General features: G+C 37.0%; 1 protein-coding gene across 7 annotated transcripts in view; it reads left to right on the top strand.

Annotated features, from left to right (window-relative positions):
- CSNK1G3 (casein kinase 1 gamma 3) overlaps positions 1–24,354 on the top strand; it is an 82,712-nt gene that overhangs the window by 41,376 nt on the left and 16,982 nt on the right. For all 7 annotated transcript variants that reach the window (XM_048291413.1, XM_048291410.1, XM_048291416.1 and 4 more), the window contains 5 exons: positions 11,323–11,471; positions 12,741–12,975; positions 21,400–21,485; positions 21,616–21,700; positions 23,645–23,793. In XM_048291413.1, the coding sequence (XP_048147370.1) occupies positions 11,323–11,471; positions 12,741–12,975; positions 21,400–21,485; positions 21,616–21,700; positions 23,645–23,793 (704 nt within the window). The remainder of the gene's footprint in view (positions 1–11,322; positions 11,472–12,740; positions 12,976–21,399; positions 21,486–21,615; positions 21,701–23,644; positions 23,794–24,354) is intronic.

The raw sequence follows: 24,354 nt of genomic DNA, 5'->3' as shown, positions 1-24,354 counted from the left end.
GTGTATTTACTGTCAAGCATAGATTTAAGTAATTTTATCTCATGAACAGTTGAAAACATAGTGTTGGAAAGTTGATCCTCCAAGCGATAAATTCAGGAAACAAGTATGTAAAACTCCTATGTAAAACAGGAGATATTAAAAAATCTGATGCCAAGTCTGTCCATACAGACAGTATTGCGTTATGGGCAGCGGTTGTACTTTGGTCAGAGAGAGAGTAGATTGAAGGAAGTGGTCTTCAGTGTGCAAGTTGCAGAGGAGTCTGTCATATCAGGTATAAAAATAGCTGCCATTGCTTGAAGAAATTTGAAATATAGTGATTGTGAACAGATAGAAGGTTTCTCTGATACACAATTACGCACAATGCTAGCAGTTAAAATTGTGTGAAGCTTTCTGTCTTTTAAGCTTCTAAAAATACACATTTGCAGGCTTTCTTATGATGAAGTAGTCTTTTACTTAGCTAGTTTTGTTTATTCGCACAAACTTGTAATTCGGCTGATAGCTTTACAACTGTGTTGATTGTGTGTTTTGCATTTGGTTGTACTAAATTGTGCTTCCCCTTGGTCTCCTCATGTTTACATGCATACTTGTGTATTAATAGCAGGTGACTACTTAACTATGGTTTCAGAAATAATTGGTGAAAAGAGAATTGTACTCCCAGTACTCATTCCCAGTCTTGTAAGCAGAGCCATTATTTTCTATAAAAACCCTATAATTTTCACAATTAAGAACTCCGAAGTCCACAGTTTATGCTAAAAATTGCCTTATGCTTAGTGTGAAATAACCTGAAGCTTAAGGGATAAAATTCCTGTAGCCCCCATGAAATCCCATTTGACTTGGAGGTGGCAGGAGGAGGAAGGAGAGGCGTTAACATGTGAACGAATACTTCTAGGAGAAAATTAGGTTATTTTCTGGTAATATCTTCCTGAAAGCAAGTAAAGATGTTTTTGGGATTAGAGATTATTTTACCTTCAAACTGTTTTTAGTAGAGCATCTTTCTGCTTCCTCTGATCTTCTGGGCATCCTAGATGAAAGGAGCAGCATTTTGAAATTTTATGTTTTCTTGGTGTTTCCTTTTCTCCAGCCAGTATTTGTCTACGTCTATTTATTTATTTTTATAGTATCCCTTTTTTTTCTTTTCTAATGACCTTGTAGCTTGGGTTTATACATATATATATATATATATATATATATATACACACACATGTATATATATATATGTATTATCAATCTGTGCTATTTTTTGTCTTGAATCCCTTCTTGAGGGAGGAAAAAAATCAGATCTTTTATAGTTCTCCTCACTGAGGCATGAAATATGATAGATGCGCAGTTTTGATGCACAGCACTTTGGAACTAAGAATATTAATTCTTTGTATTTAATAAAAAGTGGTTTTGACTTGCATGAGTAAGAATTAACATTTCAAAACTATATTCCTTTGGAGAGGATCTGCTCATAAGGAAGGCGTAACTGTAACTTTGCTCTTAAATATGCTCTTTGAAATGCCTGTGAATGTGCAGTAACATGTAGATGTTTGTCAGGAAAAAAATGTGAAGAATCTTTCTTAAAGAGGAAATAGTTTCTGTGCTTTTGGGTTTTCTGAAATATTTTTAATGTTTTAGGGGAATGGACCTCAAACTTATTAAAAGTAGCTTTTAAAATTAGTTTAAAGATGTGGCTTATTTTAGTTTCATCATTATTTAGCTTTCATTTAGGTTTTATATATGAATAGCGATTTTTATGAAAATTGCGTTTTCTTTTCTGCGATAATTTTGTCATTCAGTAACTACGAGGGTGTTTTCCTTGAGAAGTTTGAGATCATTAGTCAATATGCAGAAATTTCTAGTCAACTGAATGAGCAACATATGGATGGAATTTAGAATATCTTCGCTTCTAATAAATTTTGTTCATTGTGTATTTTCTTAATATGCAATTATGAGTTATAAGAAAAACTTAATATACTATTACAGATGCAGTACTCCAAATAGAACTATGGCTGAATTGTTACCTGAAATTGCACTTAGGCTTTTGGAATTAATAGAAAACAGTTTTGTATTTTCTGTTGATTTTTGAATTCATCTTTTATGCTATCAGCCTTTCTTTGCATGAATAGAAGATGGGCTGTAGGTGTATTTCATGCGCTATGCTGTAATTTAACTGACAGATAGGTATTTACAGTATGGTTCAGTTTCCCTTGGCAGAAAGGAGTCAGTAAATAAAAGAAGTTATGTGTTGTTATGTGTTGAAGAGTGTAAAAACTACTCAGCTTTAATTGTCTTGATTTTTCTAACCTCTCTTAATAAATGGGTCATTATCATAATGACTGGGAGGCTTTGCAAGTGAATGGGATCTCTTTTGTTCTTAATTACCTGACAAGTGAAGCAAAAGAATGGCAAGCAGCTTCTGCTGCTTAAAATGACTTAGCAGAGCTCCTGTTTGTAATGCTGCTGTTAGAACACACTTACTGTAGTTCTTGTTTATAGCAGCAAAGGGTATCTATAATTAGATTTTATTTTTTTCATTTAATGTCATTTTTGAGATCACAGATCTCAAAACAGGTCCCAGATCTGTTCAGCTCTGGATTATCCTAGTGGTGAAACTGCTGTATTAATGTTACAGACAAGGCAGATGCTCAATACTGTAAATCAGATTTTATTTTTCTTAACTTTTGTACATCTGTTCTTTGAGTGGAAATCTAGTGAACACTTCCACTTGAAAAACTGGAAGCCAAACAGTTTTCTTACAGGGTGATTATTGGCCTGTCAGTGTATAGGTTCTATTTGTGTACAGTGGAAAAAGGTGTTGTATTTAAGAAGGTAATGGCCAGTGTGAAATGAGTGCTAAGTATTGCATTTTGTACATGAATTGTCATGATTTGGTACCAACATTCATGTGATGTACTCTGTATTGCTATCTAAAAATGCTCTTTTCAGTTCTGAGATCATGTGAGCCTGCCTTTGACACAACAGAATCATAGTACTTGTGCAGCTATAAAATGTAACTGTTGGATTAGTGATTCAAGAAGATTTCAGTGTGGGCATAATGTGATTTTGGAAGATACAGAAATATTACCAGATGACTTGTGTACATGTTGGCTAGTTAATGTTGTTAGTGTAAAACTGGGCTGTAGGTAATGCTGAGAAGCTGCAGCCAGGGAGGTGTGAAGCATTTGTGTGTGGTAGGCAGCTGCTGTTGTAGAGCAGTGGAGTCTGCTCACTGTTTTCTAGTCAAGCTCAGTAGAATATTTATTTTAGCATTTAAAGCATGTCAGGATTTGCCAGATTGATAGTTACATTTTGGTTTGGGAATGTAGCAAAGTGAGTTTGAAATACTCTGAGTTTCTGATTTTGAGGGGGGCAGAGTACCTTAAGGCAAGAACACTTTTTGTTATGAGGTACCTTATACACAGTTTCATGTGGAATAGTAGGTTAGACATTGCTGTTTATAGTTTTCTTTTTTGTGTTGGAAATGTGTTGGGCCAAAGGCTAAGAATGTGGTTCAGTAGTTCAGTATTCGTGTTTTTTCCTCTAGATAAAGACAAAAATATTTAAGAAGGTGAGAAAATGTGATTCTTATCTAATTTCAGTTTGGGCCAGCTTTAGCCAGTGTGTGTGAGATCTGAGTGTTCAGTGACAGCTATTAATTTTTCTTGTACAGCTCTATTCAGGATATGGAATCTGTGAAGCAGATTTTGCCAGTGAAAGACAAGCTATCTTCTGTATTTAAGATAATTACAGGTGGCTTTTTTTTAGTCTGTCATTGAACCACTGGGAGAAGCTAACGGGCTCTCAGATTTCTAGTAAGACCATTTCTAGTTCATCCCCTGCACTGTAGCCACCTTGCCTTCCACTTCAGCCTCGGAGGAAACGCAGCCCAGCATGATTTCATCGTGGTGTATCCAGAATCTGTGTCCAAGACAAAATTTTCAGTACAATAATTTCTTAATTTCTCTCTCAGTTGGTGGACTGTAATTTACTTTAATAGATTGATATTGTATCATGAGTAAGTATCTCAATAGCAAGTCTCCTGAGGGTAGTGCTAGAAACAAAGCCCTACAGCTAGATTAATGTGTCAGGTGTTTATTTTTGTTCATGGATCTTCTAGAAGCAATTTAAAATAATCTAATTCGGTATTTTTCAAGATATTCTGGGCTTGGTGTCTTGCTGCTATTATAGGATAAATATTATGAAAGTTATGAAGGTTTGTAGCAAGTTTGAAAAGATTTTTATGAGAATACTCAAATGCGACATATGTGCAAATATATTAATTGAATGTTCCTGGTATTTAGTTAAAGCAGCAATAATGTACTGGAACTTCAGATTTTAGAATATTATTTAATTTCTAAAAGAAGGGTGTTATGTTTCTAATGCTCAGGAACACTGGAAATTGAAGACAAAATGTCTAGCTATGAACTACAGAGTTAGCAAGTAAGTCAGTTCAGGGTAGTCTTAATTTACATATCTAAATAACATTTTATCAGTTCTTACAGATATATCTGAGTTGTCTCACTTCATATCCTTTCTATACATCTTGCTAGCCATCATTCAGTATACATGCAAAGTGACTTTTATTAGTACCTTCACGTGAATATTGCTTTGAGCTATACTTCTAGGTAGGTAGATGAGAATTTACTCTTAAACTGAAAGCTGTTTCTTTAATTTTTTTTTTAGTAATGCTGTCCTGCTTTATTACTTCTGTTGTAATTTGACTGGGATTATTATGTTGGGGAATAACCAATAAGCAGTTAGTTGAAGTGGTTTGTAATCTATATTAAGTAAGAAAAACAAACATGCAGGTCATCTTAGAAAATAATTTTCTCTGCTTGATTTAAGAATGTAGTGTTAGAGCACTTAAACTGAATCAAATATCGAATCTCTTGACTGAGGAGCAGTCTGTTCCTAGGCACTGGTAATCTGTGTACTGATGACTGCTCTGGTTTCGTTGTGAGTTTGGGGAAGGCTGACTCAGTTTTGAGTTTTTGCTGCTGATACGCTTCCTTTAATAGGAAGGTTGAGCTGCTTAATTATTAATGTGAATATGCTAATATTTATGTTTATATGGATAAACAATGATGATAATATCTAATTTATTTTTTAAGGGTAGTCCAACAATAACTATAAAAAGTGTTGCTGGTAGTTTTTCTTGTTTTATGCCAATCGTTTTCTAGCACTTGGCTTAATGTAAAGCAATTTTTTCCCTTAGAATAAGTGTGAGAGATCTGGTAAGAATGGCAGCTGCATAATAGAGTCACATGATAATGTTTCTGAGAAACAGCTGTTACTGCCTGTCGCGATAGAGGGGAAACCCAGACGCTCAATATGAGTGATCAACAGGAATCTGTTTATTGATTGTACCAGAGATTCTTATATACTATTAATAATGGGCTCATGCATATTCATAAAGGCATGTTCTAAGTGGTTCACGTTGTCTAAGCTGATCTCTAACCCCTCCTTTAGTTCCCCTTCTGTGGTCAGCAGCTCTTCTTTTTCTCTGGCCTTCTAACCACAGATGTCTATTGTTTTGCTGCCAAAACCTATCCTTGCTAACTCTGCAGATAAACCCATAGCTCAGCAATAAGACTCAATGGTGGTTCAGTTATTGAGCAAGATACATGTAATATTCTGCAACTTCAGTTGTTACACATAATGTGTGGTGCAGTGTTCTGTGAGACCTTGCTCAGCTAACTGCAAGGGTCTATGTGCCCGTTCTCACGTAGCCAGCTTCTCAGATAAGTAAGCTGCAAAGAATCTATATGTCCCTTCTCACATAACCAATCCTTCACAATTCCCCCGTTTTTATTAGTTTGAGCGAGCAAAACTCCCTGAGTTAACTGTTCTACACGTTTGGCTAAGCAAGAAAACATAATGCATGCTCCAAGCAATAGCAAAAGTATAATGCTGACCCATCTGAGACCTTCCTTTATGAGGCTTACGGCCCAAACTCTGAGTCCCCCAAAAGTTCTCTGGAACCATCCATCGAAAGGACTGTCTTGAACTGTGAGCTTTTTGGTATGTTCAGTGAGCCATTGGAGCTGGGAGTGTATGGATTGACTGTGATCTGATAAGTTAAAGCAGCACATTCCTTCTACATCTTTGCATCCATGACCTTGTGCTAACAGTAAAAAATCAATGGCTGCACGATTTTGCGATAAAGCGTGGCACAAGCTATCCACGTCTGCAACAAGCTCACCTATCAGGTGTGAGGTGACATTTGCTTGCTTGCCTGTCCAACATGCCAACCTTCTAAGCTGAGTGAGGACACGTGCTGATGCAGCTCCTGGGACTAGAAGAGAAGCAAAAAAGACAGCAGGAGTTTTCCATAGTTGCACATCGTCTCTGCAATTAGGATCCAACGGAAGAATGCTCCGTCGTGATCGCTTGTGTGTAATATTTAGTAGCTGCTGAATGCTAGGGGCAAACATTGTTAGTTTCCCAAAATAGCATGGTCCTCCCACTGGTTTAGAAGGCACTCCTGGCCATGCTCTGTCTCCACAAATGAGGAAAGTTCCTGAGGGCAGAGCCCTAGGTTCTTGTGGAGGATTATCAACTGGCCATACTGAGCCATTGCAGTACACTGTGATGTTAAAGTACCATGAGGTGGTAGGGCTCAGCCATGTGCTGTCTTTGTTTGGCCTTTGGGGGCTGACACTGCTGTCAAAGTGACTGCCTTTAAACATAAGACAATAGGGACTAGGCTGAGAGCCTAAAAGATCTAGCTCTTGTGGCTCAAACATAGATGTATTAAGGCCTAAGGCAATCGCTTGTGCTTGGGCAGCTAGAGGGTTTTTCTTTATTTTAAGGGCATTGCAGGTGTTAAAAGTGGAGAGGTGAGCATCGAGATAATTATCAGTGAGGGTGGAATGGCTTGCATTACAAAAGGTTGAGAGTGCAGTTTCTGGCTCTGAATAGCTAAGGGTATATTTTTTGAGGCTACTAGTTTCTGCTAACGGAACCCCAATAAGGCAGGTACGGAAGGGATCAGAAGGTGTTGCTAAAGATATGCAAAAAGAATCTTGGCCTGTTTGGTTAGCCCAGGTAATCCACATGTTCTTTCGGTGGTCTGTATAGCTAACGTGGTGTGGATCGGTAGCGTGCACGGTTATCAGCAATGCTACAAGCATTAAAGCGCTGACACATGCGTTCCCACTTAAAAGCACGCACCAATCCTTCACAACTGCCCATAAGAAGCCTGGTTGTATGCAAAAATTTATATTGATTTTCTATTGTGACATAACACAGATTTCAGAGATTAATTGTGGGCGTTGTGAAGCACACAATAGATGGCTCTAATTGTGAAAGGAGGCTTGATAATACAGTTCACTGCACAAAGTGAATGTTTCATAAATGGATATTTAATAAAGATTACAATAAAATGCATCTCTAATTCTGTTTTAGTAATGTAAATAACTAGTTCCTAGTTATCTATGTCTTCCTAGTTAAGGAAGATTTTTCCTTTGAAATAGATCTAACTATTATATTACTATTCTTCTTTTTGCAAACATATTCTTATATTTCTAAGTAAGAAATGTAGTCTGAGTGTTGCAGCGATATAGTGTCTCATTCCATGTTCAGAGTTTTGTAGTTCGTGGCTGATCATGGCTTCAGTAGCATTAAGGTGCTATGTTTCCAGAGATTGTATGACCTTCTGTGTATGCTGCTTTTGCTCAAGTCAGTATACACTACCCTGGGTTTTATAATCACTTCTTTGAGAGGATTCAAACCAGATTCCATAGACTAAGTAGGGAATACTTGTGTTTGTGGCAGTTTTTTGATTTGTATCCTTGACAACAGAGTACCAGTATGAATGTGCCGTGAAAGACAGCTGCAAGTCTTCCAACTAGTTTAAGGTATTTGGCTTGTGTCCAATGAATTGTCACATAGGAGAATAAAAACTGGTAATAAAAGGCAGTGCGGTATGGGAAGGTGAATGCAGAACACCTTGATCTGCAGTGTGTTTTGCTGGCATTTATGTGTCTGATTTAACAGACTCTAAGCAGCAGGATATAATGCAGATCACATCAGTCTGTTTCTTGACTGGTTTAGAGAAAGCTCTAAAAGGAAATGGATATTACAGAAAGCTGAAAACCACTGGAAATCTATTTACTACCTTAGTATCTTTACAAATATCTTTACAGATTGTATTGTATAGAGATGTTTTGCCAAGATACAGCTCAAAATCACGTCAGTAATAGATGAGGTTAAATACAAGTAGTATTGCCATTGACCTATGGGTTACATATTCCTTTGGCAGTCAAACTTTGTTGCCTCTTTATCAATTTTTTTTCCTGAATGGTGACACACACACACAATAATTGAAGCTGCAATGTAGTATTTGTGTCAGAGCAAGTAGATGGAATTTTTTCTTTAAGATACAAAAGTGTGTTTGTGCTAGTGATGTATATTGCTCTAGACAACTGAGTGAACAACATGCAGTCTCAAATTTAAATCAGGTTTAGTGATGAAAAAGACAGTGACCGAGATGGATAACGGTCCAAAAGCAGAAATAATGTCTACATTATTTTCTTTACTTTAAAGAGGTTTGGCAGATACAGTTTAATCTACTAGTCATATTTTCTTTATTCTAATGTTTTTATCCTTTCATCATTTTAGAAGAAATCAGATCTGTCAGCTTTAAAAACTTCCTTTAAAAACATCATGTACATAAACATGGTGGACTAAAGCATTTGAGTGAAAATTAAACAACATAATCCATAAATCCACATAACTGCTTTAGCATTCCTCCCCTCCCCCCACGGTGGATAGTCAAGTACTTTTGGGGTGTTTCGACTTGATTTTGGAGACCAGAAGTGTACAGCAGTAATTTTAGGTGGCTAATGAAAGTTAACTTTTCTAGAAGAAGAAACTGGAGTCCAAGTGATGTTGAAATAGTTAATTTCCAAGTCAAGACTTTTTTGATTTTTGTCAAGAGTAAAATAGGACTCAAATCATGCTGGTTTAAAATAGATTTACAATTTTATGGCAGGGCAGTCACATAAGTATTGTGGATTGCTTTAGTCAATGGAGCGCATTCAAATGAAAGTGTTTTACTTGTCAGCAAGTGTAAGGTATCTAGGGATAAACAAATATGACTCATATCTGGAAAAGAAGATGCTATATTCAGTTTTAAACCTAGAAAGGAAAGATGTTTAAATGTTAAAGTAACTTAGTGGGAATAAGTGAATCTGTTTTTTGGCCACAAGTAAATTTCTACTTTGGTGGAAGAGTAGGAAGTTACATCTAACTTTTAGTGACATCAAAAAAGAAGATTTAGAAGATCTGTCAAGGTACTAGAAAGGATTGAATGGTAATCCAATTAATTATTGGTCAAGAAACCTAAGAACAATGACTTCTTTAAATTCACAGCAAGAAGACTGGGATGCATTTTACAGGCTCCGAGGACTTCCTTCTTATATTCTTCCATGGTTTGAACCGGAATAATTGAAAATGGAAATAAAATACATCCTCTTAATTGGTAATAAGTAGGGGAATATCTTGTCAACAAAATAGGGCATTCTTAATTTTCTAAAACTTAGAGTTTTTTCATTTTTAACTTAACCAATATTTCTTAAACATATATAAAAGAGCTTACATTTATCTCTCTATATTGGGAGAAAAAGCCTCATATACATTTTTATTAGTAGCATGTTACTTTTTGACTTCTGGAGATGTAGAGACGTGAAGAAAGAATATAAGTACAGCTTGATATTCGCCTACTGCTTTTAAGTGAAAGCACTAAGAGGGCTTTGATTAAGAACCAAAGCCCCTAACTTCTAGTACTTTGAACTGTTAATATCAAATTATTTGTCTACTTGGGTAATTTTAGATAGGATGCTCCATATGCAGTGCAGAAGTTACAACATGTTAAACAATTTTGGTATGTTTTGGAATTCTCATCTAGTCAGAAGTTTGAGTGTTTTAAGTGTCTATCTGATAACTCAGGATGATATTTTTAAATTGAAGAACACTATCTTGTACCATATTCTGATACAGAATGTGGTATGTTCTATGCTTCTTCATTAGTAGCAATAAGCTACTCCTGCAAAATCTTCCTGAAGTGCATATGATTATGCATTTTAAGTATATTAGTATAGAGATAGGTGTGATGATACATATTTAAAAATAAATTTAAGCTCAAGTCATGTGAAAAATGAACAGTTAAACTGGATTTTTAGGGGATCTTCTTTCTTGTAGGAAAAGAGATTAGTGAAAAACCTCTTAAAAACAGTGCATTCATTTGATGTTAGTTTTGCTGAAAAAATATTTTTAAAATTCTTTTTTTAACCAGAGCTGTAGTGAATACAATTACAAATTTGAGCCCTCAATGTAAGTGTCACTGTAGTAAGGTATCAAAAATTGAGGGCTTTATGTACCTCAGAAAAAACAGAGTTAGGGTTACGTTCGTCCTACAGAGAATGATGGTGAAATCCATTGTTTCATTGAGGTCTGAAAATAGGTTTGGTACTTCTGTGTATTGTAACAGTGGACACTGTAGGAAAAGCTCACATGAAAAGAAGAATACATTTTCAGAGTATTGAATATTTGGAATAAATGAAACAGAGGATACCTACTGAAGAACAAAAAACCCAAAATCTGGAATAATTTGCTTCCTTAAGTGAACAAAATTTATTCTGCTGAATGAAGAAGACGTCCTCTGCATGTGAAAAAGTACAAAATGAGTAGAAGCAATTATACCAAGTTATTTTTAATTAAATAGACACACAATGCATATTGTACAAAAAGGTGGAAGTAACATTGGATCATAAGGCTTTAACTGTTTATTTCAAACTTCTGGATTGCCTGTGTTCCTAAGGCAGGTGTTCATATAAAACTATAAAGCCCAGACTTAATATATCGTTAAACTCTCGGGTTCATTAATCTCTTTTTTTGATTTTTTTAAATGATTTCTCTAGATAATAAGGTGGTTTTATGTTAAAGGTAGGAATAGTCTTAATTTAAAAAGTTTAGTTTAAGTGTATTTTTTTTTGTAAAAGAGCTTATTTAAGCCTTTCTTCATAGCATTTTAAAACCCTCTCTCAATTTATGGTTACAAGACTTAATAGAGAGGTTCTAATTTTAATTTTTTTATAAAAATCTTCATACCTTTCACAAGTCAAATATGTAATAGTACCATTTCATTAAATATTTTGTGACTATCTTCAGTGTTCCTGTGGTATCTTTTACCTGTAGTTTTTATCAGGTTTATTTTTGCTTTTATGTGAAAAATGTATTTTTAACTTAAGATCAACTTGAAATTGGGTAGGAATTTTATTGGTGTGTTCATTAATCTTATTTAACCCCTTATCATTACTTTGTATTTTCATTTTACAGATGGAATACCTCAGGTTTATTATTTTGGCCCATGTGGCAAATATAATGCTATGGTGCTAGAACTACTTGGACCTAGTCTGGAAGATTTATTTGACTTGTGTGGTAGGACATTTTCTCTTAAAACCGTTCTTATGATAGCCATACAGTTGGTAAGTAGAATAGATGTTAATTTGAGTGTTCACTAGAATAACTAAATCAGTCCTCAATGGCTTAAATGCTTATTTCACTTAGGTTTGCGCTTCTTATGTTTTAAATTGGTGTTGGTATTTAAACTACTTGTGATACAGTTTTAACAGGAATACTCTTATATTACTTTCATTTACTTTGTTCCAGTTTTTATATTACTTTCACTCACTTCATTTCAGTTTTTCAAGTCATTTCTTGAATGTAATTACTTGTGTCTTCTGAGTTCTCGTCACAACCTGAAATGTGAATTTTAGTTTGGCATACTCTTTCAAAAAAGAAGACCTTAAAGAAATAAAAATAATTAAGCCCACACAAGTACTTGTATTATGGGACTCCTAAATAGCATAAATATTTTTTTCCTGGGCATTCCTATAAGCAAGAAAGCAAACAGAAAAACAAAAAATTCCCCAAATCCTTCCAGAAGTTATAGCACAAAATTATTCACTGAAGTATTATTCTCTTTTTTGAAGATTTCTTTATTTGGTTCTGACCTAAGGGTGGGTTGAAGTGGAAAGAAGAACAGTTAAGGCTATGCATGTTTACCAGATTTCCACTTCCCTAAATAGTGATATTTTTACCTGTGAAAGTTAAAAATAGCTGTTTAAAACATGGCTGTAAATTGTGTAACAGGCCTCCAACTACTGACATACAGACACATTGAACTTATTTACAGCCAAAATGACCAAGTTCTTCTTCTAAAATGCTCAAGACCTCACAGATCCAAAGATCAGCTTTATTATTAATACTTCCTGTTCCTTTCTGAATATGGAAATTTTGATAGAAATTAGGTATTGTCCAGGTACAATGGACAGTATGTGCATAGTGATGAATTTTCAGTGCCTGTCTTATTTATACCTTTAATATGTAATTGATGTACATCAAACTTGGCTGCTTACTGCCTGGCATAATTTCTGGTTTTACTTTTAATGTACACAAAATATGCTTGTGGCAGTTGTTCTTCTATTATGTACAAGATTCATGACTAATGTCCAATGTGAAGGTTTCCAATACACGAACTGGTATGTCTGCTTTGGGAAAGTGTACAATTTTCATTGACTTTTAACTGGGAGATACTTTGTTAAGAACAATATCCCTTCGGTCTTAGGATACTAGGAGGGGTGATCTTCTAAATGTAAAGCCAGTGTAAGATATTTAGCTTCTAACACGTTTTAATGTGGCAACCTGAAACTTAAACTAAACTTTCTTGTCTTCTTTTTTTTCTTTTATTGAAGATTTCTCGTATGGAATATGTGCATTCAAAGAACTTGATATACAGAGATGTAAAACCTGAGAACTTCTTAATAGGACGACCTGGAAACAAAACCCAGCAAATTATTCACATTATAGACTTTGGTTTGGCAAAGGAGTACATAGATCCAGAAACAAAGAAGCACATACCATATCGAGAACACAAGAGCCTTACAGGAACAGCTAGATACATGAGTATAAATACACATTTAGGAAAAGGTATGTGTGCTTTTTAGGTACAGAAACAGCTGTGATTTATCATAAACCATCTTGTTCTCAAGTTATTATTTTTCTTAGTCTGTAGTAACTAAGAACTGCAAATTTTGTGTATTGTGCAAAATATAGTTGGCCTTTGTGGAAATATTGTTTATGGGAATAATATTTTTTGAAAAAAGTCTCTAATCATCATGATCATGTCTTAGGAATTGTCCTCTTTGTTAGATATTCTTAAAAGAAAGATGAGGTATATCTTTTTGTGTCATAATACTTTCACATTATAAGTATAGCATGGCAGAGTGAGGTGTCCAGGAAATAGATGTGCTTATTAAATACAGTAAAGCTGATAGGTTGCAACAAATGGGTTTTCAATGCTTCCTTGCTAGTTTTCTGATCTCTTTGAAATGCACATAAAATAATAAAGTAGCTGAGATATGATATTGATTTCTTGATTATTTTTTTAGTGCTTACACTGTTAATAAGGGTTTGTCAGATTAATTATGAGTTATGCCAGCAAGCTAAAGAAATGACAGGAGGTTTATAAATGTCAAAGTTGTTATTATTGAATGAATAGATTCGCCTTGAAAAAGGTATAAGCACTCATCTTTGTTTATGCCAGCTGTAGAGAGGTTTCCTAGTGAAAACAGTTAGTTTGAATTCGTGTAAGCCAGTTGCTTATCACTGCATGGTAAACACTAATTAGGGTACTCTTTGAATTGGTCATAAAAACATTGCACAATACTTACAGTTTAACTGTAAGTATGGCAAATGAGAAACCATTCACACTTCACAGGCAGGAATAAGGTGCTTTATCAATAAAGCAGAACCACAGAATTGCTTAGGCTGGCAAATACCCTTAAGGTCATTGAGTCCAACCGTTAACCCAGCACTGCCAAATCCACCACTAAACCATGTCCCTAAGCACCACATCTACAAGTCTTTTGACATACCTCCGGAAATTGTGACTCAATCACTTCCCTGGGCAGCCTGTTCCAATACTTGAGAACCCTTTTGGTGAAGAAAATGTTCTCAATATCCAATCTAAACTTTCCTGTGGCATGACGTGAGGTTTTTTCCTGTTGTCGTATTCCTTGTTCCTTGGAAGAAGAGGCCAACGCCCACCTGGCTACACCCTCCTTTCAGGCAGTTGTAAGAGTGATAAGGTCTCCCCTGAGCCTCCTTTTCTCCAGGCTAAACACCCTCAGCTCCCTCAGCTGCTCCTCGTAGGATCTGTGCTCCAGACCCTTCACCAGCTTTGTTGCTCTTTAGTGGGCATAATCCAGCACCTCACTGAAGTCATGTTGACTGTCATCAGTCACCTCCTTATTTTCCATGTCCCTCAATATAGTTACCAGGAGGATCTACACCATTACCTTGGGCACTGACGTGAGACTGACTGGCCTGTAGTTCCTCATGTCTTCCTTTTCTTCCTTTTGTAATAATGGGGGTTATCTTTGTCCTTTTTTAGTCTGTGGAAGCTTTACTGGACTGTGATGACTTCTCAGATGTAATAGAGAACCTGAGGTTCCTAAAGACTCATAGATGCATCTCAGCAGATTCCATGGATTTGTGCAGCTACAGTTTCCTTAGATGGGCTCCAGCCTGATCTACAGCAGGCAGTTCATTCTGCCAATCCCTGCCCTTGCCTTTTGTGACATGGGTGATGTGACTGGAATACTTGCCAGAGAGACTGAGGCCAAAAATAATTTTTTGCCTCAGCTTTCTCCATATCCCAGGTCTCGTTTTTCCTTCTGGAGAGGTCCCACATTTTTCCTAGTTTTCCTTTCGTCACTGATATACTTACAGAAGCTTTTTTTGTTGCCCTTGACATCCCAGGCCACATTTAATCCTATCAGGGCTTTAGCTTTCTTAAGCTGATCTCTGGCTACTCAGACTATTTCTCTGCATACCTCCCAGACTACCTGTCCTTGCTTCCCCTCTCTATGCTTTTCTTTAACCAACTTTCTTAGGGCCCTGCTTTCCTGCAGAACTTCATCTCATGGTACTCTGCCAGGCAGATCCCTGAAGAGGCCAAGTTGCCTCTGCTGAAGTTCAGGTTACTGAGCTTGCTTTGCTCCTTTCTCACTACCCTTAGGATCTCAAAACTCCAGCATTTCATGGTCACTGCAGCCAAGGCTGCCCTTAAGCTTCACATTCCCCACCAGCCTCTCCTTGTTGGTGAGCACAAGGTCCAGCATGGCACCTCTTCTTTTTAGCTTCTCTGTCACTTGGAGAAGGAAGTTATCATCATTGATGACTTACTGGATTGCTGATGCCCTGCTGTCTTGTCTCCAAGAGATACCAGCGTGATTGAAGTCCCTCATGAGGACCAGGGCTTGTGAACAGGAGGCGGTTCCTGTATATCTTAGACGACTGTTGCGAACGAGTGTTTGAAATTGCTTAAAAAATCATCAGCAAAGGTATCAGTAAAAATCTGATTTCATACTAAGCAACAGCAGGACAAGTTCTTTGGCAAGATTCACTCTGCTAATTACTGGACAGTTAAGGCACACTAATGAAAAAGGGAAAAAACCCCAAAAAACAACAAAATCCAATAAATCAAAACAGAAATGAACTGAGATATGGGGGCGAGGGTGTGTGTGTGTGCTCATGTGTGTGTATGTTTTGGTGCGTGTGACAAAAGGATGGTGAGGGCAAGGATAAAAAGTAATACAGCCTAAAAGATTAACAGCACTCAAAAGTATTCAACCTTAATTTAAACCTTAACTTATACCTTAAACATAACAATTTAACACAGGAATAACACTTAACAGCATTTAACCTAACTTTCTATTTAACCTTACTTACAGGCCTAACTTACTTTGATATCCAAGGTACTTAAACATCTAAGAGAGCAGTATTTCTCACAGAATTTGCTTTAGCATATGTGTGTGTGTACATTCATGCACACAGAGTCAGTGCAAGGTACCTGTGAAAAATTCCCTTCAAAGGCAGTGAAATACACACTCTGGTTGCTTTTCCATCTCCTCATTTTGTGAAGAGTTGAGCCTTGAGGAGTGGGGGTATTGGCCCAGGATTCATTGTTGTTCAGTAATCCTCCGAGTACAGCAAATGTGGGAGTTTGTGGGCTCTGAGAGGCTCCGCTCAGAGGGAGGTTGCTGGACACAGCTTCTGCAGTCCAGAAGAACTCACACGTTCTTGTTTTGGACCGCTGTTTATACAGTCGCAAAAGAGTGGGCTTTAATCATAACAATGTTTCATCCTGACCACAGTGTGGGTTGGCACTCTTTCTTGTAAAGTGTGACAAAGGGATGTTATGCTATGCAAGGAAGAAAATTAGTTTCCAAGGCTGTTCATAAAGAAAATAGGAGCTTGTTAGACAGCAGAAGTTCCTGGGAGCAGAGTGTTTCTGCTAAACTCAAGAGAAGCTGAGCGCAGGTCCTGTTTGTCAAAGCCAAGACCTAATGAGCATTTCTCAGGTCACAGGCCTGGAAGGGGTGGGGGAGGGATGCACCACCACAAGGACTCAGCTGCTCAGTCTTCCTGGCTGGGGGGCCTGTGGCTGCCTAACCCTCCCCTCCCATTAATCCTTCTCCACTAGCTCTCGGTCAGTTCCTCTTCCACCCCCAGACAGAACTCCATGCACTCAGCTGGCTATTGCCATCGAGGGTGACATCACCTCCTGGTCTCCCTTACCTTTCCTTCCTAAACAGCCTGAATCCTTCTATTCCAGCAGTTTTTTTATGTTCTGTGATATTCCTCTAAAAATGTAGTACATTTTTAAATTCATGCAATGAGACGTATAAAACACTGAAGGTCCTCAAGCTCTGTGTTTACAGAGACAGTGGCATATAGGATACAGGTTGCACTGAAAATAGTGATAATAAGACAGTTTTTTAGGGTGGTATTTTTAGTCTGTAGATAATTTCCTGAGCTGCTTAAACGGTCTGATAGCTGACCCTTGTAAAAAATAAGTGTTTTCAGTAAACAGGGTGACTGTCAGGTTTGCGTTCTTTTATAAGTTACTTTTGAGTATGTCTCTATTGAACTGTAGCTTTATCTGTTACTGCATATGAGTAAGGAAGGATTTTGTCCTTGAATCAAAAGTACGCTTAAGGATCCATAGTATTTAAAACTATCATAACAAATGCATAGCTACTAGAAAGACTTTAAATGCATAATCAAAACTTGCACAAAATCACCAAAGCCCACTCTTTTAAGGTACATACAGAAAATATACAGTTACTGAACGTGCTGTAGCCAGTAATCTGTTGTTTCAGAAGAGACATTTGATTGGATTTCTGGTAGTTTTGTGCCAAACTGGGAATTTGTATATGGAATAGAAGGTATTTTGTCTCTGTGAAGAATAACATGGCTTTATTCAGAGAGCTGTTTGAAGGAAATACAAATACTCTGCAGCCCTTACTAGAATGTAGCTGATGCTCTACCTTCCCATGAGATAATTTCTCTCAGGGATAAAATTTCTCTGTTTCTTTTCCAGTTCACTTCATTTTCAGGAAGGGAAAGTGAGGTTCCAGAGAGTGTAGATTCTGACTGGGAGGTTAATGAAGACAAAAATCTGCATCTGTAAAAGTCCTTCAATTTTCTGTGTTTGCTGGATATGTAAATTGGTAATTATTTTGGGATTTCCCTAAATTCAGAAAAACAGTGTCTTAAAGTGTTGTCAAAGTTATTGACTACAGAAAGTATAGTCACATGGAGTCATAACTTACTCTAATCTAGCCATCTGTAATGGTCTCTGGGGAACAACCCATATCCTTGATTGTATTGGTCTTTTCATGGTAGCGCTTAATTATTGAAGAGACAGAGGTTAGTTATCATACAATGAATACTTGAAACTCTTCTGGGAATGAATCAGGTCTGCTCTTAATGCCAATAGAAAAGCCAAATAAAGCCAATTTCTTTAAACTGTGCTTATCCTCAAACAGAATTAGGAGAACCCCATTCTTACCTTTAATATGTGTACTCTTTTGTCAGACCTTCATATCTTCTAGATTGAAAATCACTTTTGTAGGGGCTAGACTCCTTTGTAATATAAACCATCAGCAAGAAAAATAAACATTTGATCCTAAAATTTTATGAGCCAGTGGTTCAGGATGAAGTCCTTTCCCAGACCTAGGTTCCCTTCTAGGAAGTTTGGTGTTTTCCTTATACTCACTGAATTATCACTGGACCTCAGGGCAGAATTTTAGCTGTTTTAGATAAATCCCTTTTCCTGTGTAAGTTAACCTTATAAATCCACAGTAATATGAAACAGTGCTTCTAATAAAAAAATAAATGAGTCTTTGCACCCTTAGTTAAATGTATAAATGAAAATAAAGTTTTTTTTTATTTTCAGTCTCTATTATTCTTAAGACAACAGTATGGTGTAGAATGTGTGCTTATGATAAAATTGGCATGCAACTTCATTGTTATGAACCAGAATCATTAACTTCAGGATTCATGGTTTTATTTGGGAAGAAAGGTTTTCTTCTCTCATAATATTGAATGAAATCCAGTCATTTTTAGTAAGAGTACAGACTCTGGGATTCAAATTTATTTTTGCTAAATTTTAAGAACTCAGAGTTGAAGCTAGGTAATCACTTCCCATCTCTGTATCTAACCATGTCACCTTCTCAGTAACTAATACTGTGTCTTCTGATCCAAACAGATGTTTCTACTGCTAAAGCTTTCCTAAACTTTCTTTAGGGAGTTCGATGCTTACTAAAGACTGAATGTCTGTTGTTTAAACTGTGTTACGGTTACTTAAGTGTTTATGCTAAAAAAAGATAATTTCTGGGGATAGCCTGCTGAATGAAGCTCTAGTTTTTATTTAAATCAGCCTATTTGAATTGAGATAATTGTCGGTAGTTTATGAGTTAAATAACAAATATTAATTTTTTACCAATTTAGCTAGCTTCAGGTGATCTCTTTGAGAGAGAGGAAACCATGTGCCCTAAAACTTTGTTGTGTATTTGTTATCTCATGATTGTATTACCTTTTAGGCAACATATCCTCTCAATCTCTTTAAAATGTGATGCAATAGGATCTATATACATCAGCAGCTCTTCCTCCAGCTGATGCTTGAAATCCTTTTGTCTTCCAGCTAGTCCACTGCTAGTTTTTTCCAGTTTTTGGATGTCCTTCTTTGAATAATAGCAGTATAGTCTTTGGATTTCCTGTTTTTCAGGCTCATCTTGAAGATTTCCATAGGAAAGGATATTTGACTACTGTTTCTTAATTACTCCAAAGTGATCAGTGAAGAACTTGCATGGATTCTAAATAACAGTCCCTGTCCCCCAAATTAAAACAAACACAAAATCCTTTCCTGTAGCATATTTTTGAGGGCATTGTGAATTTAAATGTTCTATCCTAGTTCCCAAAGAAATTTCTGTTGTCCTACAGAAATATTGCCAACAGTCCACATCTCATTAAAAAACAAAACAAAACAACAAAAAAAAAACCCCAAAAAAACCCCCAACAAAATACCACCACGAAACACCTTAATTTGAAATAATAAAGATTAAAAGTGTCATAGATAGGACTCTCTGTAAAAGAGCAATTGCCTCAATAAGATGCTATTACTTTGGTTGGTTTTTTTAAAGAGAAAAGGTTAATTTTTCATTGGCATAACTCATAGAAATTAATTGAAAGAGAGGAATTATTGTCCCTTAGCAAAGACCAAGTGGAACATTCCAGTACATTTTTAAGGGCCATACCTTAGTGTTGCCCAGAGGTGGACCATCTGTTGCATACTTTCAACATCCTCATATGCTTTGCCACCATCTTAGCACTGATCTGCGTTACATGAAACGCACTGCATTGCATGAGGTGTCTGTCAGGAGCACTGTCCCTGAAGTAGTGATTTTCTGCATGTTCACTCTACCTCATAAAGAGCAGAGGATTTCTGCCAGCAACTGGACCTAACGTTTCTTTCACGCTCTGAAACCTGTCAGGTGTAGAACTTTGCAGCTTACTCCTGCTTTCTTCTTAACCTATGAGATTGTATCAGGATAGCATGTGGTCAGCAAGTGGGATGTTGCAGAGTCAGCAGAGAAATTCAGATAGGACCAAATTGTCTGGAGTTCCCTCACTGAGACAAGTGGCAGCAGTGGACAGCAAGAGTGCAAAAGTGAGCACAAGAGTGTTGGCAAGGGAATTGGAAACATGGAAATGAGTGAAGGAGAAATCACTGAAAGAGCCTCATGTGGCTGGCAGATGTGTGATGAAGTGAGGGCCTAGATGTAGCCTACATCTTACCACCATCCTTTTTTTGGTATTTGCTTACTCATTTGATAATATGTGTTTATTCAGTGTTCAAATGAGAAGATAGGGCTAGGAAACAGCATAGTAAGTACATTGTTCTATTTATACGAAAACTAAAAATTGTTCCTCAGATTCAATATATTTATGGCAATATTATCTGTTGATCAGATCAGGGCCAGGTTGGCTTTGTTGACATCTTTTTCTTTTACCTTCCTGCTCCATTTCTCTTGTTATCAAAGCATAGTAATTTTGTTTTGTGAAATACCGAGTAGAAACAATGTTACTATTTTGTTTTTCTTCCTTGTGTCAGGGACAAAGTCAAATGTAGAATTAGATACTGCCTCTTACTACAATACGTACAATGTGTAACATTTCTTTCAACAGCAATACAGAATGAAGTTAGGTGGAAATAAAAAGGTCTGTTTTCTGCTAGTAATTTAGAGACTCACTATTCTCTATAACCTTTAGTTTTCCCAAGAATGATGGATTTAATTTAAAACCTATGTGAAATATACTTTGAAAACTTTGAATACACTGTGTTTTACTTGTTACTTTTCTTTTTCTTTAACCTTCTGTGAGCTTTTTGAAGGACTGCCACTGCTTTACTGCAGATGAAAAATTGTAGCTTTGCCAGGCATTGTGTTCTGTGAAAGCTCATATGTCAGCTAGACTTGATAGCAGGCTGAAGGTACATGCTGCTTTCTGTTCAAATAATAGTACTTCTGAGCCTTCTTCAATCTACCTTTGGCTCAGAAATTCCATAATGGGTCCCTGAAGAAAACACCATCTTCTCCATGATTTTTTAGAGGAAAAATTAATTCTGTTGAAGCTTTCTTAAATTGTTTCAAGTTCACAAATAATAGGTAAAAAAAATGTCAGAATTAAAATGCAATTTTAAGGGTCAAAGGTGTTTTAGAATAAGAACGATTTCTTACAGTAAGAACGATTTCTTACAGTAAGATCATTTGCTTAAAGTGCTGTTGAGATGAGTATACCTGCAGTTTGCACCTGCTTTTTTTCTGGGTTTAGCTGTGTTCTTAAGGCAGTCCATAGTACACAAGAACACCCCCACATGCACAGTTTGGTTTCAAGTACTTTATACCTAACAATTATTATTATATAATTTGGAGGCTAGTTTTTAAAATATAATGTAAAATTACACAGATTGAAATTTCTAATAATATTTGCATTTTGTTTCAGAGCAAAGCAGAAGAGATGATTTGGAAGCTTTGGGTCATATGTTTATGTATTTTCTCAGAGGAAGTCTTCCATGGCAAGGTTTAAAGGTAGTGGGTTTTGATGTCTTCCTCTGTCCTATTTTCAGATCATCGGCTTTTATTGATGTGTTTGGGGTTTTTTTGAATGTGTGTCTGCAAGCTGTATAACTTCAAAAGCTTTTTTGTTCTTCTGTCGTAGGCTGATACATTAAAAGAACGTTACCAGAAAATTGGAGACACTAAACGAGCAACTCCTATAGAAGTATTGTGTGAAAACTTCCCAGGTAATGTCTGCTGTTAGTAAAATGTTATGTATTAATTTATAAAATGAAACTGGCATAGGTAATTGCTTAATATCTGGGTTTAAAATTAGAGTATGCTTAGTAGATTCCAGAATATCAGATGGGTCAGGTTGGAAGGGACCACAGTGGGTCGTGTGGTCCAGTCTCCCTGCTCAAGCAGGGCCATCCCAGAGCACACTGCACAGGGTTTTGCCAGGTGATCTTGAATATTTACAGTGAAGGAGAATCCACAAGCTCTGGGCAAACTGTTCCAGTGCTCAGTCACCTGCACAGTAAAGAAGTTCTTCCTCATGTTCGGGTGGAGCTTCCTGTGCATCAGTTTCTGCCCATTGCCTCTCCTTCTATTGCTGGGCACCACTGAGCAGAGCCTGGTCCGTCCTCTTGACAACCACCCCTTAGATATTCATAGGTATTAATCAGGTCTCATCTCAGTTGCCTTTTTTCAAGGCTGAACAGGCCTAGCTCCCTCAGCCTTTCCTCACATGAGAGATGCTCCAGTCCCTTGCTCAACTTAATAGCCCTTCGCTGGACCCAGTCCAGGAGCTCCATGTCTCTCTTTTACTGAGGAACTCAGAACTGGACACAGCCACTGAGTAGAGGAACAGGATCACCTCCTTCAACCTGCTCTTTGCAATGCACCCCAGGATGCTGTTGGCCTTCTTGGCCCCCATGGCACACTGCTGGCTCACGGAGAGCTTGTTGTCCACCAGCACCCCCAGCTCCTCCACTGAGCTGCTTTCCAGCAGGTCACCCCCAGCCTGTGCTGGTGCCTGGGCTTGCTCCTCCCCAGGTGCAGGACCCTGCATTTGCCTTTGCTGAATTTCAGAAGGTTCCTCTCTGCCCGTCTCTCCAGCCTGTCAAGGTCCTTCTGAAGGGCTGCACAGTACCCTGGGGTATTGGCCAGTCATCCCAGATTTACATTGTCAGTGACACTGCTGAGGAGGCCTCTGCCCCTTCATCCAAGTCATTGATGGATAAGTTAAACAAGACTGGGCTCAGATAGAAGAATTATCCTTTGAAGCAGCAGTAGGCTAATGCTGTCGTTCTTCAAATATAGATTCTTCTAAAGGAAACATTAAAAAAATACTGTATGTATGGTTACAGTGATCAACTAGTCTGCGCTTGTATCTTCACACTGAGAATTTTGCAAGCCTTTTCAGCTCAAATCTGATATCATACCCCTATTAAAAACAAGGTGCATTAGAAAAAGCTTAAAATAATTTTTAAAATAACTTCCAAGTTTCAGGTGTCACTTCTAGTTCTCTGTAAGTACAGGCAGAATCAATGAGGCGTTGGAAAATTGGACAGAAGCAAATATGACGTTTTCTAAAAGTAGTAATAAAGTGCTTGGAACGGGACGTGTATGACATGGATGTGATTTTGCCACAATATAAGTAAACATCTTGAAAAGTAATCAAAATACCATTGATAGGCAAAGTGGATTTGCTGAGAGTAGCTCATGACAAATGAAAGGAAATCCGTCCGCAGTAGGCCTTGTGGACAGGAGGCTGATGCTTTATGTTGTATACCCCTTTTTTACCTTTCCTTAGTCTTGTCTCTGTAAAATTCATTGGAATGAAGAAAGTAGAGGCATTTCTCTCCACGCTTTCTTGCACACTGTGCGTTAGAATTGGAATGTTGAATAGAAGATCTCAACAGGTAACGTGAAGGAAAAATTAGTGAGGTGTCACTTGCTTGGATATGTTTGGAATATGGCAATATATCTCAGAATATGGTAGCATCTCCAAGAACATTATTACTGTTAAGTAACTTCTTTTTTCTGTTCACCACTTTTTCATGGTGAACAACTGTTCAGATTTTATGGTGAGATGTACAAGTTGCTTTAAAATGAAATAAGGTGGTGGGGTTTTTTTGAGTTCCTTTAAAACAGATGTTGGCAAATATGTATACTCCTTATTTATCTAGAGGAAATGGCTACTTACCTACGTTATGTAAGAAGGCTAGATTTTTTTGAAAAGCCAGACTATGACTACTTGAGAAAGCTCTTCACAGACTTACTTGATCGAAAAGGCTATTTGTTTGATTATGAATACGACTGGATTGGCAAACAGTTGGTGAGTACAGTTCAGCTGTTAGTAATAGAATGGGTTTTTCTGTGATCAGTTTTGAGTTTCATAAGATGTGTGCATCTCTACGCTGCTATTTAGAGTTGTGAACAGCTGCTATTAAAAGTCCATCTGCAGATGCATGTTCTAACATTATCTTTCAGCTTGAGTGTTTCATATTCAGTCTCTTTCCAAATGTACCCTTAATGTCAAAGTGCATCTCTGCTTAATCCAAAATGAGGTCGTAGAAATTCAGATTGGTTTTTGAGTTGAAGGAGCATAATATTTTGCAGGTGATTGTCATGGTTGCAGGTTTTTTTTTTTCCCAGTATTTTTAAAATGCAGACCTATAACTTCTCTGCATATGAGGTATACTCCAGATACTTATAAGTTCATTATGAAGAAATATTTCATATTGCATCATTCATTGCATATTTCATCACAGAGCATCTAAGGTTTCAGAAACACTCTGTTTATATACTTTAAGAAAGGGTAGAGGATGGGGTTTTCTTCAGCTTCTCAAAATTTTCACTTCTTTTTAACACATAGGGAAGGGAGGGCTAATATGTA

The sequence above is a fragment of the Corvus hawaiiensis genome, chromosome Z (assembly GCF_020740725.1).
Source record: "Corvus hawaiiensis isolate bCorHaw1 chromosome Z, bCorHaw1.pri.cur, whole genome shotgun sequence".
Classification (NCBI taxonomy): Eukaryota; Metazoa; Chordata; class Aves; order Passeriformes; family Corvidae; genus Corvus; species Corvus hawaiiensis.
Note: the sequence above shows the minus strand (reverse complement) of the source record. Positions and strands in the feature narration are given on the sequence as shown.